Source organism: Dama dama, chromosome 5, assembly GCF_033118175.1.
Source record: "Dama dama isolate Ldn47 chromosome 5, ASM3311817v1, whole genome shotgun sequence".
Taxonomy (NCBI): domain Eukaryota; kingdom Metazoa; phylum Chordata; class Mammalia; order Artiodactyla; family Cervidae; genus Dama; species Dama dama.
The window spans coordinates 60,581,773-60,599,942 of record NC_083685.1 but is presented as its reverse complement, the minus strand read 5'-3'; the positions used below and the strand labels follow the sequence as shown (position 1 = coordinate 60,599,942).

Below are 18,170 nucleotides of genomic sequence, written 5' to 3'. Positions count from 1 at the left end.
CTAGCCCCATCTCTCCCCCGGCCCCTCAGGCGTGAGTTTCAACCCTGTGGTGGTTGAGGCAGCACATGAAGCCTTAGAGAGGCTGTCTAGCTTCTCCGGGGGCCACTGCCCCGAGTGGTGGGGCCGTGTCCATCCAGACCCGCGACCGCGAGCGCGGGGCTGGGCCGGGGCCGAGGCCGCGACCTGCGGAGGGGATGGGCCCGGGAGAAGCGGGGCCGCGGCCCCTGGGTGACATGACTCGGTAATTCGCCAAAATGACCAACACAAAGGGAAAGAGGAGGGGCACCCGCTACATGTTCTCTAGACCTTTTAGAAAACATGGAGTTGTTCCTTTGGCCACATACATGCGAATCTACAAGAAGGGTGATATTGTAGATATCAAGGGAATGGGTACTGTTCAAAAAGGAATGCCCCACAAATGTTACCATGGCAAAACTGGGAGAGTCTACAATGTTACCCAGCATGCTGTTGGCATCATTGTAAACAAACAAGTTAAGGGCAAGATTCTTGCCAAGAGAATTAATGTGCGTATCGAGCATATTAAGCACTCTAAGAGCCGAGATAGCTTCCTAAAACGTGTGAAGGAAAATGATCAGAAAAAGAAGGAAGCCAAAGAGAAAGGGACTTGGGTTCAGCTGAAGCGCCAGCCTGCTCCACCCAGAGAAGCACACTTTGTGAGGACCAATGGAAAGGAACCTGAACTGTTGGAACCCATTCCCTATGAATTCATGGCCTGAAGGGTGTAAAAATAAAGACCTGGACTGTACAAATGTTTCTCTTAAAAAAAAAAAAATTAAGAACTAGTCTTCAAAAGACATTATTGACAGAATGAGAAGACTAGCCATATATTAGGAAAAAATATTTTCAGGTCACCCATGTGATTTTAAAAACTTGTGTGTACATAATATTAAAAGATCTCTTAAAATTCAATATTAAGAAAGTAAACAGCCCAATGAAAGTAAATGGGCAAAAGGCTTGAACAGATACTTCACTAGAGGAGATATACAGATTACAAGGAAATACATGAAAAGATGTCCAACATCCTTTGTCACTAGGGAAATGCATTGAAGTCACAGTGATATTCAATTCAATGCCTACTAGGATGGCTAAGGAGAAGGAAATAGCAACCCACGCCAGTGTTCCTGCCTGGAGAATCCCAGGGATGGCGGAGCCTGGTGGGCTGCCGTCTATGGGGTCGCACAGAGTCGGACACGACTGCAGTGACTTAGCAGCAGCAGCAGCAGGATGGCTAAAAAAAATTTTTTTTAAAATAACAAGTTCTGGTGAGAATATGGAGAAATTAATGTTGAGAATGAAAAACTGTAAAGTCAGTTTCTCAAACAGTTTGGCGATTTCTTAAAAAGTTGAACATGTAGTAAAATAAGAGTCAGTGATCTGACTCCTGGGGCTTCCCTGGTGGCTCAGTGGTAAAGAATCTGCCTGCCTCTGCAGGAAACGTGGGTTCAATCCCAGTTCCAGGAAGATCCCCCGGAGAAGGAAATGGCAACCCACTCATGTTCTTGCCTGGGAAATCCCTTGGACAGAGGAGCCTAGTGGGCTGCAGTCCACGGGATCGCAGAGTCTGACATGACTGCGCATCTGAGCATGAGCACACGAATCTTCTCTACCTTCTTTTATAAAATGCAGGCACGCCACACCCACTTTATGGGGGTGCTGTGTTGCTAAATGAGACGACGTGTATACTTTGTTTAAGCACAGGGTGTGACACGTAGTGATGATTCCGAGGAAGCAGCTTTGCCCCGTGTCACGTGCCTAGGGTTGCCCTCTGCTCTCAACCCCAGATGGCGTGTGTCTCAGACCCAGTGCACTGCCAGCATCTCACCTTCAGAGTGTGCATCTCCTTGTTCTGCGTTCTGTCCCAGGTCCTGGGAACACTGCCGGGCCAGCTGAAAGGGCAGCCCAGTCCAGGAAAGTCGAGGAGTTGGGACCTCTGAGAGCAGGGGTGCATAGCACATAGCATCTTGTCCTCCAGAAGAAGAACTGGGGTGGTTGCAGCAGAAGAGTCCCTTTGCTCACAGCAGTGACTGTAATCATATCCCCTCCTGTCGTCCTCCTCTTCCCCATCTGGTTCTCCTTCCTCCCTCTTTCCAACTTCCTCGAATCACCTCATCAATGACCTGCCAGGCACCAATGCTTCATTTCAGGCTTGGCTTTCAAGAGAGCTGTGATCAGAAGGCTGCATTTTTAAATCAGATGCAGTGACTTAATGAAATGTCCATACCTCATCCCCGAAACCATATAGCCTTCTCTTCAGCAAATGCTGTTTATGCTGTGATCTGTAACTTACTAAGTGCCTGAGTCTCTAGGATCATTTCCTGCAGTCTCGTGCCACCATGGAGTGCAGAATTTACACGTGCTCTTCATGACTTTGCGTCACAATTCCCTTCCACTCAGGCTTCCCTGGTAGCTCAGACAGTAAAGAATCTGCCCGCAATGCAGGAGACCCAGGTTCAGTCCCTGGGTTAGGAAGATCCCCTGGAGAAGGGAATGGCCACCCACTCCATTATTCTTGCCTGGTGAGTTTCATGGACAGAGGAACCTGGTGGGCTTCAGTCCATGGGGTCGCAGAGAATCAGACATGACTGAGTGACTAACACTTTGACTTCTCATTTCCTCCTTCCTCCGTGAGCTCCGTCACCCTTTGCTACCCAACAGAAAAAGCTCTACTTGAAAATGGGTGGTAAAAATAAATAAGTAACTAGATAAAATTTCATTACAATTATTTTAGTAGGAACACTATCAAAATAAGATTAGAGCACTATCAAAGTAAGATTAAAGAATAACTGAGTAAAAATTATAAAAATGTAATTCCATAATTCAAGCAAAGTTTGGTTTGCATATTAATCTCCAATTATATACACTGGCTTATTTTTCATATATCAACATTTCTTTATATTGTGTTAATTTTTACTTATTATTTTAACATATTTGTTTTGTTGTTTGGTCATGGAATTGTGTCCAAGTCTTTGCCACCCAACGGATTGTAGCCCACCAGGTTCCTCTGTCCATGGGATTTTCCAGGCAAGAATACTGGAATGGATATAAAATATTTTGAATTTTTTTAAAAAAAAGTGAAAAAGGCTCTTCTCACATCTCTAATCCCCACTTCTTCCTGCCCCATGCCTAACTCCTCCCCCTTCCTTATTCCATTATACCACTAAGCTACTCTGTAAAATGTGCTGGGCCCAGCCCAGGGTTCCTACAGGCACAGATTCAGCTGCAACCCATTTTACAGAGCATTCAGAGGTGGCTGTTGTTCAGTTGCTCAGTCATGTCCAACTCTTTGGGACCCCATGAAGTGCAGCATGCCAGGCTTCCCTGTCCTTCACCATCTCCTAGAGCTTGCTCAGACTCCTGTCCATTGAGTCAATGATGCCATCCAACCATCTCATCTTCCATCGCCCCCTTCTCCTCCTGCCTTCAGTCTTTCTCAGCATCAGGGGCTTTTCCAGTGAATCAGCTTTGCATATCAGGTGGCCAAAGTATTGGAGCTTAAGCTTCAGTATCAGTCTTTCCCATGAATATTCAGGGTTGATTTCCTTTAGAACTGACCAGCTTGATCTCCTACTATCCAAGGGACTCTCAAGAGTCTCTTGGTACTATTAGGAATTGGAAGGAACTAGGTATGGGACAGGAAGAAGTTAGCTGGAGGAATAAACACACACATGATAATACGTGCCCCATCACAAGAAATTCATGCTCTAAGCTTCTCCTAACATCTCTTTTTGCTGTTTCTTTTACCCCTCACTTCCATTCACAGTTATTTGGAAAACAGCTTGAAGCTATTTGCAAAACCTACTTATACTATAGAAGAAAATTTAACCCAAGATTGTGTAGCAAATAAGTCCCCTTACAACAAGATTTAATAAGCACAAACACAGTCTTGAAATATTGTTGTATCCTCTAAAATGAAATATTACCTATATATAGCTTCCACATCTGGTTATGATACCAGGCTGTGCTTTAGATGGCTTTGTATCTTATACCACTCTTGTCCAATAGAACTTACTGTGGTGATAGGAATGTTCTTTCTCTGCACTGTCCACTAAAAGCTTAGAATTTGGCTAGTATGACTGAGGAACTGAACTTGTAACTGTAAGTATTTGAATATAAATCAAATTACTGAATTTAAAAGTAAATAACCACATTCAGCTACTCTCTAATACCATAGAGAATTTTTTTAGTCACTAAGTCACAGGGTCTTTGCGACCCCGTGGAGTGAGTCCTCTAGGTTTCTCTATCCATGGGATTTTCCAGACAAGAATACTGGAGTGGGTTGCCATTTCCTTCTCCAGGAGGTCTTCCCGACCCTTCCTGTGGGTTTAAACCCATGACTCCTGCATTAGCAGGCAGATTCTTTAATGCTGAGCCGGGGAGTACTGTATTAGACAGGCCTGTAAGTTCATCACCAATATCACAGAAATGAAACCTCTGTCTCCTAAGAGCATTCTTTTTGTTTTTTGTTGTTTTTTTTTTTTTACCTTGGCAATGCTGGTACTTTTAATTTTAATCAAAATTAAATTTAATTAATTTTAATCCCTTTGAATGTAATTATTAGTGTATATAAAAACCCTTTATGCTTTTAAATTTGTTAACATCCAAGAGTCATAAACAAGCCATATTGCCTATTAAGAGTTTCAAGAACATAAACAAACATAAACTGAAAGCCTCTGGAACTGGAAGGCTTTCCTCAAAAGCTGAATACGTCGTTTGACACCAGCCTCCATACACTCTCTGGCTCCCTTAGGTAGCAGATTATTAAATAACCTCAGCCTCTCACATTATTTTGTTTCTCCAATTTGATAACAAAAGGAACCCCCAAGAGTGCCCTGTCCTGCTCCTTTATCTTCTGCTTATTTCACTGTTGATAGCCTGAAGACATACATCTTTTTTTCTAGGTCCCTAGCCTGCTTAGAGGGCTTGCCTGGTGGCTTAGTGGTAAAGATTCCGCCTTCCGATGCAGGAGACATGGGTTTGATCCCTGGGTCAGGGAGATCCCCTGGAGGAGAGCACTGGCAACCCACTCCAGTATTCTTCTCTGGAGAAGTCCATGGACAGAGGAGCCTGGCGGGCTCCACAGGGTCGCAAAGTGTCAGACACGACTGAGGAGCTTCGTCTGCATGCACATGTGTAACTGAATCGCTTTGCTGTACCCCTGAAACTAACACAGCATTGTTAATCAGCCAAGCTCCAATATAAAATAAAAATTTAAAAATATATACACAGATACAGATGGTCTAAAATAAGGTCTTAATCTCCCAGTTCACTAAAGCTATATTCTCAGATGTCAAAATGACTCTGTTATTACAGTTCTCTCATCTTTACTCAGCCCCCTTTCTCTGCATTTGAAGCAACATCAGGTATTATTGAATATGCCCTCCTTCTTGAGCCCCTCTCCTCCCTGCCTTCCCATAGCTTGTCTGCTGTCTTTGTTTCAAGCCTGACCCTGTGACCATTCCTTATCCCATTCTCTAGTTTTTCTTCTGCCTCCACCGTTGGTCAGGTTTTCTCCTTGGCCCTCTGCACTTTTCACTCTCTCTCTCGAGAACAGAATTTGTCCATCTCTCCCATGTAGCTCTCAGCCCTAGGCTGATGACCCTTCAAACAGAACTTCTCCCATAAATTTCTCATCATGTTCTATAATGCTCTGTTCATAGATACCTCACCGCTGCCTCCATCTACCATCTCTGCAGCCTGAATCATCACCTGCCTCTGTAACCAGGTCTTCTTTCTGACCAACATCTGACCCCAAAGATCAGAGACATCATTCACTCCTCTGTCCTCGCCTCTGATAGCAAATGAAATTCTTCTCCTGTCATTACTACTTTATGTCTGTTCCTAAACAATGTTGTCTCCTCATTAGTTTCACCTGAAAATCTTTTGAAAGTATTCCTTTCAAATCACCCCCCCTTAACCAAAAACCTTAATGAATCCCCATGACTTACCTAGTATCAAATGTCTGAGCCCCTCAGGTTCACACTCATGACATTAACCCCACCTTCTCTCCCACTAATTACTTCCTTCCTAATGCAAATTCTGTTTCTGTATCCAGACTAGTTTTCTACTTCTGAGTTTTCGCTCACAGAGCTTTTCCCCAACTACTTGCCCCCAAAACCTTTTCTTCCCCAGGCTGTCTACTCAACTCTGACTCATTTCAGATCCAAGCTCAGTGCCTCCCTTTTCTATGACTCTTTTGGTGTTACTCTGGAGGCAGTCTACAGTCCATAGGGGTCACAAAGTGTCTAACACAGCTAAGCACATGTGTTCTGTACAATTAGCCACATCACTCAGTCATTTATTTTTACTTGACTGAGTGGTGTGTGTATCTGTATGTTTCTGTGTATATCACTGTGTTTGCCTGTGTATCTGTATGTGAAAGTCAGAATATATGAAAAGCTCTTACAAAGCTTCCTGGCACATAAGCCCTCAACAACTATGAGCATTATCAATATGATTATTTTTAGTATTGCTACTACTAATATTATTATCATGGAAATGTTCTACCAATGTATTCTATAGAGCCCAGTGCAGTGTCTTGAAATTAGTATGTGCTTAACAAACACAAATTCTATAAAGTAATTTTCATGCATGAATGCTTTGCAAAGCAATTCATAGAAGCAAAGAAAGAAGCGAGTGATGGAGGGGGCTTAGCTAATTATTTTGAGTGTGGAAAGTAGATTTCGCCTAGAAAATTCTTTTCTGAAAAGCTTTATCCAGTTTGTGTATACATCCAAATTATAATATATTTAGTTTCTTCTCAGGGATAACAGCCCTCCTCCTACCCATCTGTCATGTCAGGTTGCGCTGAGCAAATGCTAATTTACCTTTTTGATATACCATTTGACAATTTCTGGTTTCAGATATCACACGCAAGGTTGCACATCAGTGAATCAAATTTGAATCCATATTGTCAAGTTCATATTTAGAATAAAATTATGTTGCATCTTTCATATAAACTTAAAAGTAAAGTTGTATATCAAACGAGGGTGTGCATGAAACTTGAATGCAAAAGATAAAAGCAAGGCAAAGGAAGACATTATTACCTTATTGGATATGAGATTACTGAACCAACTCAGTTGATTTATGGAAGAAGATTTAAGCAGCTTCAGTTGAACTTTTTCAGTACAACTTCTGGATGCCTGTTCCATTAATTGATTAGATAAAAGAGCATTCTTTTGATTTTAATTATTTCAGCTACACATGTTAAATACACAAAAAGCTAAACACAAGCGATAATATTCCTGTCATTTTTTTCATCTGCCAGCTCCTCAGAAATAATTAACCTATATTGAGAGAAGCAATTCTTCACTCAAAATGATTTTTCCCAATGCAAAGGAAGCAGCATGCAATAAAAGTTCATATCACCCAGTCATTCGGTACAAAAATGGAACTGAAAAAGCATTAACAGCAATTTAGTTCAATACAAAGGAGAAGATTGGCTGTGTTTACTTTAATTTCATAGGATAAATATATATTTCAGATTTTGTGTATTTTTTTTTTAATTTTAGACACTAATTTTATTATAACCAGGAGTATTTGGAGATGCTTTGATTTTTTAATTAAAAAAAATCCAGTTCAAATACATTAGAATAAAAAATGTTGACCTGATTTCTGACCTTCAAATTCAACAATAAAGGCAAAGAGTCACAGACATTAGGAATAGATTCAAGCAGTAAAACACCCAAATGGAAGTTTTCTAAGATGCAGTGAGAGGAGGGGGATTCAGTCTTCTGGGTACTGAGAGCAAAGCATTCTCAGAACATCCTCAATCCCTCATCCTAACTAGGTAAGTAGATGGGGAGGTAGACAGATAGATGGCGAGATGAATAGCTGGATAGTTGGCTGTGTGGATTGGTATGTGTGTAGGTGGATGAATGGATGGATGAATGATTGATTGGTAGATGATAGAAATGAAATTACAATTAATTGATTCTCTACAATGTTGCAACTTCTACACAGAAGTCGCCTTGGCTTATACATGAATTTCCCCAGCCTGTTAACGTTTTGTGTCATCAAGTAAAAGCATCTGAATACAATACAATAACACAGCTCACTGCAGCAGGGTACCCAGACCCAGTACTATCCCCAGTGAAACAAGCACTATCTTGAAGTCATTGGTGGGAGATTTTCCTCCTTTTATGCATTTTATACCAAGTCTGAAATTATTCCTCAACCTGCAACATATCTCTCTTCCCTTATTTCCATAATTCAGATGCTTTAACCCTCTCTTACGTTTACCTCTCTTACGTTACTCCCAGCTACCTTTACCTTTTCCCTCCAGAGGTGAAACTTAAAATTTAATGTAGTATTATTTTTAAACAGTATTGAATTGTCCTTTTAACTGAATTATTGTTAGTAATTAGGACTGTGATTTTTCATATCATACTAGTTATAAACATGTACAGGTTTGGAATGACCTCCTCCAAATCTATCTTTCTGTTAACCTTTGTTATGTTTTAGAGGTGGTTTTGCCAAACGTGAAGTTTTTTAGAGAAGAATATATCATACTTTGACAGAAGAAATGTTTGTTCTAGAACTTCTCAATAACATATTTCATCCTTACATTAAAAACCATATTGCCTATGTCAGGTTTTCATTCATCATGCATATTTATTTCTAAGGTCCTCCAGAGGCATTTACATATATCCCTTCATTTTTCCCACTAGCTGATCTAGCCCTGGGATATAGAAAAAAACCTTCAACACATACAAATTATTTATGAACCAACTTTGGTGCTATAGAGTGTTCATCAAATGGCTGGTCATCAACAAAAATTATTGTTCTCAAAAATACTATTGGATATTAATTGGTTAAGTCACTTAAATCTTTTACTCTACCAGCTCCTACCAATAATCTGTGATTTACAACCTTCTACCTATCTAATTACAGCACTGTGAGTCATCGCTTCTATTTCATTGTACAAGACATCTTTTAAAAGATAAAAGGTTTTTGTTCACCTGTCATCTCCCTGTTCATTGCCTTCTCTTCATTCCCCATCTTGGCCCCAGTCATGTGGACTTTCGGATGCTAGTCACCTGCCTGCTATCTTTCTGACATATTTTTGCAAGTATTTTTGGCATATCACTGTGTGCCAAGCTTGCCCTTTCTCTCACACAGGCTACATACTTTAGCGCTTTCCCCCTCAACTGAACTCTTCCATCTGTCTAATAAGCAATTAATTCCCTTGACAAAAAAAAAAAAAAAAAAATAGATGTCGGTGGTAGTTTTTAATACATCAAATTTTAACACATTGAAAGAATTGCTTGGTCCAATTCAAGTGGTACTCCTTTAGCTGTTTTATTCTTTTATTTTGTTTTGTTTGGATTTTTTTTTTATCAGATCAATAGATTTTTATTTTCAAATTGAAGGAGTCCAACACAGAGTGTGAACTCTAGAGCCAGACTTTGGAGCTTACATCCTCGTCGACAATTCAGTCACTAAGTAGTCAAGTTATGTAACCTCCCAGGGCTCAGTCTCTTCACAGGGATGTCAAAATATAAACTAAGTATGGGGTGGCTAAGACAGTAAAGAATCTGCCTGACATGTGGGAGACCTGGCTTCAGCCCCTGGGTTGGAGAAGGGAATGGCTACCCACTCCATTGCCTGGGAAATCCCATGGACAGAGGATCTTCACAGGCTACAGTCCATGGGGTTGCAAAGAGTCAGACATGACTGAGCAACTAACACTTCAAAGTGCTTATAACATTGCCTGGCGCATAATAAGTGTATGTTGCTGTGATACATACAGCAGACCTGGGTATAGCATAAGCCGTCTTGGAGGAGGTCACCATTAACCCCACCATAGGGCTGCTAGAACTTACATAGGACTGGGGAAACAGACTCTTGGGGGGCACAAACAAAACCTTGTGTACACCAGGACTCAGAAGAAAGCAGCAGTGACCCAACAGTAACTGGCCCAGACTTGCCAAAGGTGACCAGGAGTTTCTGGCAGAGGCATGGGTCAGTGCTGGCCTGCTTCAGAACCGGGCATTCAGTGCAGCAGTGCGTGCATGGGACATTTTGAAGAACCTTATCTTCATTACCTCCACCATAGTTTGGCCTCAGATCAAACAACAGGGAGGGAACACAGCCCCACCCATCAACAGAAAATTGGGTCAAAGATTTTCTGAGCATGAAATTAAAATACACTTGCTCCTTGGGAGAAAAGTTATGACCAACCTAGACAGCATATTAAAAAGCAGAGACATTACTTTGCCAACAAAGGTCCATCTAGTCAAAGCTATGGTTTTTCCAGTAGCCATGTGTGGACGTGAGAGCTGGACTATAAAGAAAGCTGAGCACCGAAGAATTGATGCTTTTGAATGGTGGTGTTGGAGAAGACTCTTGAGAGTTCCTTCCACTGCAAGGAGATCCAACCAGTCCATCCTAAGGAAATCAGTCCTGAATATTCATTGGAAGGACTGATGCTGAAGCTGAAACTCCAATACTTTGGCCATCTGATGCGAAGAGCTGACTCATTTGAAAAGACCCTGATTCTGGGAAAGATTGAAGGCTGAAGGAGAAGGGGATGACAGAGGATGAGATGGTTGGATGGCATCACCAACTCAATGGACATAAGTTTGAGTAAACTCTGGGAGTTGGTGATGGACAGGGAGGTCAGGCATGCTGCAGTCCATGGGGTCACAAAGAGTCAGACAGGACTGGGCTACTGAACTGAACTAAACTGAGCATGGCCCCACCCATCAGAACAAGATGCAGTTTCCCCCTCAGTCAGTCTCTCCCATCAGGAAGCTTCCATAAGCTTCTTATCATTATCCATTAGAGCACCAACAGAATGAAAACCACAATCACAGAAAACTAACCAAACTGATCACATGGACCACAGACTTGTCTAACTCAATGAAAATATGAGCCATGCCTTGTGGGACCACCCAAGATAAATGGGTCATGGTGGAGAGTTCTGACAAAATGTGGTCCACTGGAGAAGTGAATGGCAAACCACTTCACTATTCTTGCCTTGAGAACCACACGAACAGTATGAAAAGACAGGACACTGAAAGATGAACTCCCCAGGTCAGTAGGTGCCCAATTTGCTACTGGAGATCAGTGGAGAAATAACTCCAGAAAAAAATGAAGAGACGAAGCCAAAGCAAAAACAACACACAGTTGTAGATGTGACTGGTGATGGAAGTAAAGTCCGATGCTGTAAAAAACAATATTGTAGAGGAAACTGGAATGTTAGGTCCATGAACTGAGGCAAATTGGAAGTGGTCAAACTGGAGACAGCAAGAGTGAACATTGACATTTTAGGAATCAGTAAACTAAAATGAACTGGAATGGGTGAATTTAACTCAGATTACCATTATACCTACTACTGTGGGCAAGAATCCCTTAGAAGAAATGGAGTGGCCATCATAGTCAATAAAAGAATCTGAAATGAATTACTTGGATGCAACCTCAAAAACGACAGAATGATCTCTGTTCATTTCCAAGGCAAACCATTCAATATCACGGTAATCCAAGTCTCTATCCCAAGCACTAATACCAAAGAAGCTGAAGTTGAATGACTTTATGAAGACCTACAGGACCTTCTAGAACACCCAAAAAAGATATACTTTTCAGTATAGGGGAGTGAATGCAAAAGTAGGAAGTCAAGAGATATGTGGAGTAACAGGCAAATTTGACCTTGGAGTACAAAGTGAAGCAGGTCAAAGGCCAACAGAGTCTTGCCAACAGAACACACTAGCCATAGCAAACACCCTCTTCCAACAACACAAGAGAAGACTCTACACATGGACATCACCAGATGGTCAACACCGAAATCAGATTGATTATATTCTTTGCAGCCAAAGGTGGAGAAGCTATATACAGTCAGCAGAAACAAGACTGGGAGCTGACTGTGGCTCAGATCATGAAATCCTTATTGCAAAATTCAGACTTAAAAATAAAGAAAATAGGGAAAAACCAATAGACCATTCAGATATGACCTAAATCAAATCCCTTACTATAATACAGTGGAAGTGACAAATAGATTCAAGGGATTAGATCTGATAGAGTAGCTGAAGAACTATGGATGGAGGTTCATGACATTGTACAAGAGGCAGTGATCAAGACCATCCTGAAGAAAAAGAAATGCAAAAAGGCAAAATAGTTGTCTGAAGAGGCCGTACAAATATCTGAGAAAATAAGAGAAACAAAAGTCAAAGAAGAAAGGAAAGATACACCCATTGGAATGCAGAGTTTCAAAGAAGAGCAAGGAGAGATAAGAAAGCCTTCCTCCATGATCGATTCAAGGAAATAGAGGAAAATAATAGAATGGGAAAGACTAGAGATCTCCTCAAGAAAACTAGAGATACCAAGGGAACATTTCATGCAAAGATGGGCACAATAAAGGAAAGAAATGGTATGGACCTAACAGAAGCAGAAAATACTAAGAAGAGGTGGCAAGAATACACAGAAGAACTATACAAAAAAGATCTTCATGACCCAGATAACCACCATCGTGTAATCATCCACCTAGAGCCAGACAACCTGGAATGCGAAGTCAAATGGGCCATCACTACGAACAAAGCTAATGGAGGTGATGCAATTCCAGTTGAGCTATTTCAAATCCTAAAAGAAGATGCTGTCAAAGTACTGCACTCAGTATGCCAACAAATTTGGAAAACTCAGCAGTGGCCATAGGACTGGAAAAGGTCAGTATTCCTTCCAATCCCAAAGAAAGGCAATGCCAACAAATATCAAACTGCTGCACAATTGTACTCATCTCACATGCTAGCAAAGCAATGCTCAAAATTCTCCAAGCCAGGCTTCAACAATATGTGAACCATGAACTTCCAGATGTTCAAACTGGATTTAGAAAAGGCAGAGGAACCAGAGATCAAATTGTCAACATCTGCTGGATCATTGAAAAAGCAAGAGCATTCCAGAAAAACATCTATTTCTGCTTTATTGACTACTCCACAGCCTTTGACTGTGTGGATCACAACAAAATATGAAAAATTCTAAAAGAAATGGGAATACCAGACCACCTTACCTGCCTCCTGAGAAATCTGTATGCAGGTCAAGAAGCAACAGTTAGAACTGGACATGGAACAAAAGACTAGTTCCAAATTGGGAAAGGAGTACATCAAGGCTGTATATTGTCACACTGCTTATTTAGCTTATATGCAGACTACATCATGCAAAATGCTAGGCTGGATGAAGCCCAAGCTGGAATCAAGATTGCCAGGAGAAATATCAATAACCTCAGGTGTGTTGATGACACTACCCTTATGGCAGAAAATGAAGAAGAACTAGAGTCTCTTGATGAAAGTGAAAGAGAAGAATGAAAAAGTTGGCTTAAAGTTCAACATTCAGAAAATTAAGATCACAGCGTCCAGTCCCATCACTTCATGGCAAACAGATGGAGAAATAATGGGAACAGTGACAGACTTTATTTTGGGGGTGTTCCAAAATCCCTGCAGATGGTCACTGCAGTCGTGGAATTAAAAGACGCTTGCTCCTTGGAAGAAAAGCTATGACCAACCTAGACAATATATTAAAAAGCAGAGACATTACTTTGCCGACACAGGTCTGTCTAGTCAAAGCTATGGCTTCCCTAGTATCCATGTATGGATGTGAGGACTATAAAGAAAGCTGAGCACCGAAGAATTGATGCTTTTGAACAGTGGTGTTGGAGAAGACTCTTGAGATTCCCTTGGACTGTAAGGAGATCAAACCAGTCCATCCTAAAGGAGATCAGTCCTGAATATTCATTGGAAGGACTGATGCTGAAGCTGAAACTCCAATACTTTGGCCACATGATGCAAACAACTGACTCATTGGAAAAGACCCTGATGCTGGGAGAGATTGAACACAAGAGGAAAAGGGGATGACAGAGGATGATATGGTTGCATGATATCACCAACAAATGGACAGTGGGTTTGAGTAAGCTCCAGGAGTTGGTGATGGACAGGGAAGCCTGCCATGCTGCAGTCCATGGGGTCGCAAAAGAGTTGGACACGACTGAGCAACTAAACTAAAATGATGTTGCTATCACTATGATTATTAGCTTATTTTATGCCATGCTATTCCTTGAAGCTCTTTTATTATATATTTTCAGTATTGAGATATGAAATATACTTTGGAGTTTCACGTAGAAAGATGTGAGAAATCAGAGCTAACGTCAACACATACACAAAAACACACACACACAGACAGACTGCAAGAACCTTTCAAAATCTTATCAACCATCTTACTGCATGGAAACATTGACTAGGAACTCAAAGCATTCAGCTCTTGGTAAATGGATCTCACATCCTTGGAGGATTCTTCCAAAACAACCATCTAATAATCTAAGGAAAGACGATTTTGAATTATACTCTATAAGTGACTGATGTGCTAGAGTGAGACATTTCATTAAGTCGATTATTCACTGAGAAAATCTGTGTTCCTGTCTTGTGCCAAACACCATGCAAGTTGCTGGGGTTACAACGATGAACAAAAAATTCCTCATTCTTAATATAATCCAAGTTTATCATCTGGTGGAGAATACATACAAATGAAATAGTGTAACTTAAGAGCTAAAAATAATGCAAGGTTTCATGAGAGTACATGAGAAGGGCAAATATGTTGAACTTGAGGGCTTAAAGGAAGCTTCTAGAGGAAGGGCTGTCTAAATGCAGTCATAAAGAGTAAGTAGGAATTAGTAAAACTCTGCATGAGAAGTTTTCATAGCAAAGGGAAGAGAATATATGAAAACTAGTGTATCTGCGATTGACCACAAGGATTTAACTGTTCTTACTCCGCTGGACTACTCTTCTCCTAGAATAAAGACAGAAGATATGTCTGGTTAGTGCACTGTTATATATCCCTATCCTTGAAAAGTATATATACAGTGATATACAGTAGGAGCTCTGTAAATATTTGTGAAATGAATGAATACATTTCAACACAGCTCTTTTATTTTCCACTTATGTCTTCCAACCAGGAACTCTGGTTAATTTAATCTGAAGATTAAGCCTGTGGATTTGCAATAGTATCATTTATGCATATCAAGAATCTACTGCAAAAATGCAGTATGTCATCCTGTGTTCCTATAAAAAGCTAAAGCTTACTCTTCAGTGTTATTGAAGGACAAAGAGACAAATATTATCCATGATATCCAGAAAAAATGATATTAGTATTTCTTATCTCTCCATGAGCTTTATGACCACCGTTAAGATTCAGCCATGCAGATATGGGTGTGTTTAAATGCTTGCAAACTAGAATTTCCCAGTTGTTTTCTCATCCTAACCATAAAAAGTGAATAAAAGGAACCTCCAAAGTCAAATACTGGTCATAAAAAATTTGCATTCATTATTGGATTAAAATGCAGTAATTTCAGCTCTAAGTTCAAGACAAAAAAAATTGCCAGGGTTCCTAAGTGAGTCCTAACATCTTCTGAGGAATCTCAGTAAAATATTGAATTGAAGTAAATCCAACAAATATATGAGGTCAACAAGCTCAGTTCTAGGAATCAGTAATTTCTGGTAAAAGCACAGGGCAGGAGTTGTGAACTGACAGGTTTATTTCTCGCATCTTTCTACTTTCCTTTCAGAAAATTTTGTCTTCTCGTTGCCCGAACAACACCCCCCACTCCATCCACACTCAAGACTGATCCTCTCAGGCACTGCCTCACCTCCCCATTATCTCTTTATCCTCTTACTTTTCAAAATCTCAGCTGGATTAGAGACTTCGTTTATGTATATTTGAGGTGTTCTTGAAAGGCAGTCAGACTCAATAAATAGCGCCGAGATGAAAACCCAGTTAAACCAGCTCTGTGTTGTGCAGTCCTGGCAAGTTACATGAGCTCTCTGAAGCTTGGATTCCTCATAAGTTATGATAGTGTACCATCCCATTGGGAAAATGTAATCAATGATCAAATGATTCCATACTGGAGAGTTAATGATTAAAATAGTCAATGCATCCTTCCAGAAATAGCCACATGTTGAAAGGACATAAGGCCAATGGAAGAAAATGCTTACAGGAGGTTTCCTGGCATCAGGAAGAAAATGAGGATAAGTAAGGATAAAGACTTTTCCAAGAAACTTTAATGCACACTTCATGGGCAGCTACCTACTCCAACTATTTCAGCTGGTATAATGTGGTGCATATAGAAGATAGTTACCAAACAGAAACTCTAGACAGTAAATGGTTCCAGCCCAGTTATTGAGCCCAGAACTAAACATATATTAGTGATCAGTTAATTTCCAACTAAATGAAATTGACCACTACCTGACATATTTTAGGGTGTCTTCTGAGTATATTTGCATGTATGTATGTTCAACTTGTTGCAACCCTGTGGACTAGGGTCCACCAGGCTCCTCTGTCCATGGGATTTCTCAGACAGGAATACTGGAGTGGGTTGCCATTTCTTTCTCCAGGGGATCTTCCTGACCCAGGTATCAAACCCACATCCCTTGCGTCTCCTGCATTGGCAGGTAGATTCTTTTCCACTGAGCCACCTGGGAAGCCCGAAGTGCTACTACTTGTCTTTAATTCTAGAATGAATATTTCCCCTCATTGTTATATCTCTGAAGTCAGGATATACCTTATCATTTATTTCAATTAATTAACCTTTTTCTTCTTTCTTAGTGGTACATGAAAGATGGTATCTTCAATTCATTAAAATGTTAACATATAGAATTCCAGATGATGACTGTACTGAGTCCTAATTGAAAGTCAAAGAGCAAATATTCAGTTTAATGGACCATAGTGATCTATTATGCTTCTTGGATGTTTAGTCTCTGAGCACCTACTTTAAGAATATTTGAAAAGACAGGTATGAACAAGGTATATGTGTAAAAAGAACTGTTTTGTGATGATCTAATAAATACATATAATTATTTCAAGGAAGATAAGCAAATCTCAAAATATGATAAATATATTTTCACTTTAATTTTTAAAAGTACATATCTTACTCATTGTTTCAAAGTGATGAAATGTGAAAAAAAGACTGGTAGAATGTCAACTCTTTATAAAGCTTGAATGGTGCCTTAATCTATTGGAAGGAAGTTGTGTGTTAAGCAGTTTGAAAATCACTACTTTGTATTCATCAATAGTTATGTAAAAACGTGCAAAGTATTATGGTTCCTTTAGCAATTTCCAAATATTCATTCTACCCAAGTGATTTTGGGGAAATCATTAAGAAAGAGGAAACAAAGGAAGGGAGGGAGGGAAAGAGGAAGTAAAAAAGAAAGGAAGCCATGCACTGATGATATAAGCACAGTAAGTTTATGTTTAATTTCACCAACCTCTGTGACTTCCCCATTGGTCCAGCTATTACGACTCTGCTTCCACTCCAGGGGACATGGGTTCAATCCCTGATTGGAGAGCTAATATCCTGCATGCCACATGTCATGGGCAAGAAAAAAAAATAACAATTTTACTAGTCTTCCATCATTTTGAGCTAATGTAAGCAAAGCCATATGATTCCCCATGGCAGAATTAATATTCTCGCAGGGCACAATGACCAGCATTGACTCTCATGTACTCACCTTCACCAAGAAATTATTTGTTTTTAATGTTTCTATGTCTATGAAGACTCAGAAATTCTTGTTGTCTCAATATGTTTTGGTTTTATATTTTGATTTACCATCCCAGGTACAGTCATCCACAGGTCACATGAGAAAATATATTTCATAAAAGCAATACATAACATAAAAACTCCAGCCTCACACCACAGTTTCACACATCTGTGCCCGTCAAAGCCCATGATCAATTCCAGATGCCATAGTCTATATTCTCTGTAGTCGTGGAAGATATCATACTGGACAAACTTGTTGCACAACAAATTCTCAATGGGATTGAGAATTTGGGATTGCTGAAACATCTCAGAACAGCGTGACAGAACTTGCAGTTGCTTATCACAACATCTAGTATAACTCTTGAATTAACTTAAACAATTTCCGTGTAAAAGAAAAGAGTCAATGAAAAACAAAATAGACCAAGAAATCCACTGAAATTTCAAAAGCAGAGTAAAATACTATAACTGTTAGGTCAAGCAAAATACTTCCTATGCTTTTTCCCTAAAACTTGACTATAAACAATAAACAAAAGACTGACAGAAGTCAATTTTACAATATTATTCAATTTTAGAATGTTATTCTTACAAAAGACAGTAAAAATAACCCAAATGCCCATCAACTGATCAGAGGATATATAAA

At 40.1% G+C, this 18,170-nt stretch overlaps 1 protein-coding gene across 1 annotated transcript; it reads left to right on the top strand.

Moving 5' to 3' along the window:
- The first annotated feature begins 232 nt into the window (after nt 1-232).
- Nucleotides 233-774, top strand: LOC133055810 (large ribosomal subunit protein eL21). Its single transcript, XM_061140910.1, has one exon. The coding sequence runs from the start codon at nt 255-257 to the stop codon at nt 735-737; it is 483 nt and encodes a 160-aa protein (XP_060996893.1). The 5' UTR covers nt 233-254; the 3' UTR covers nt 738-774.
- The last annotated feature ends 17,396 nt before the right edge of the window (nt 775-18,170 follow it).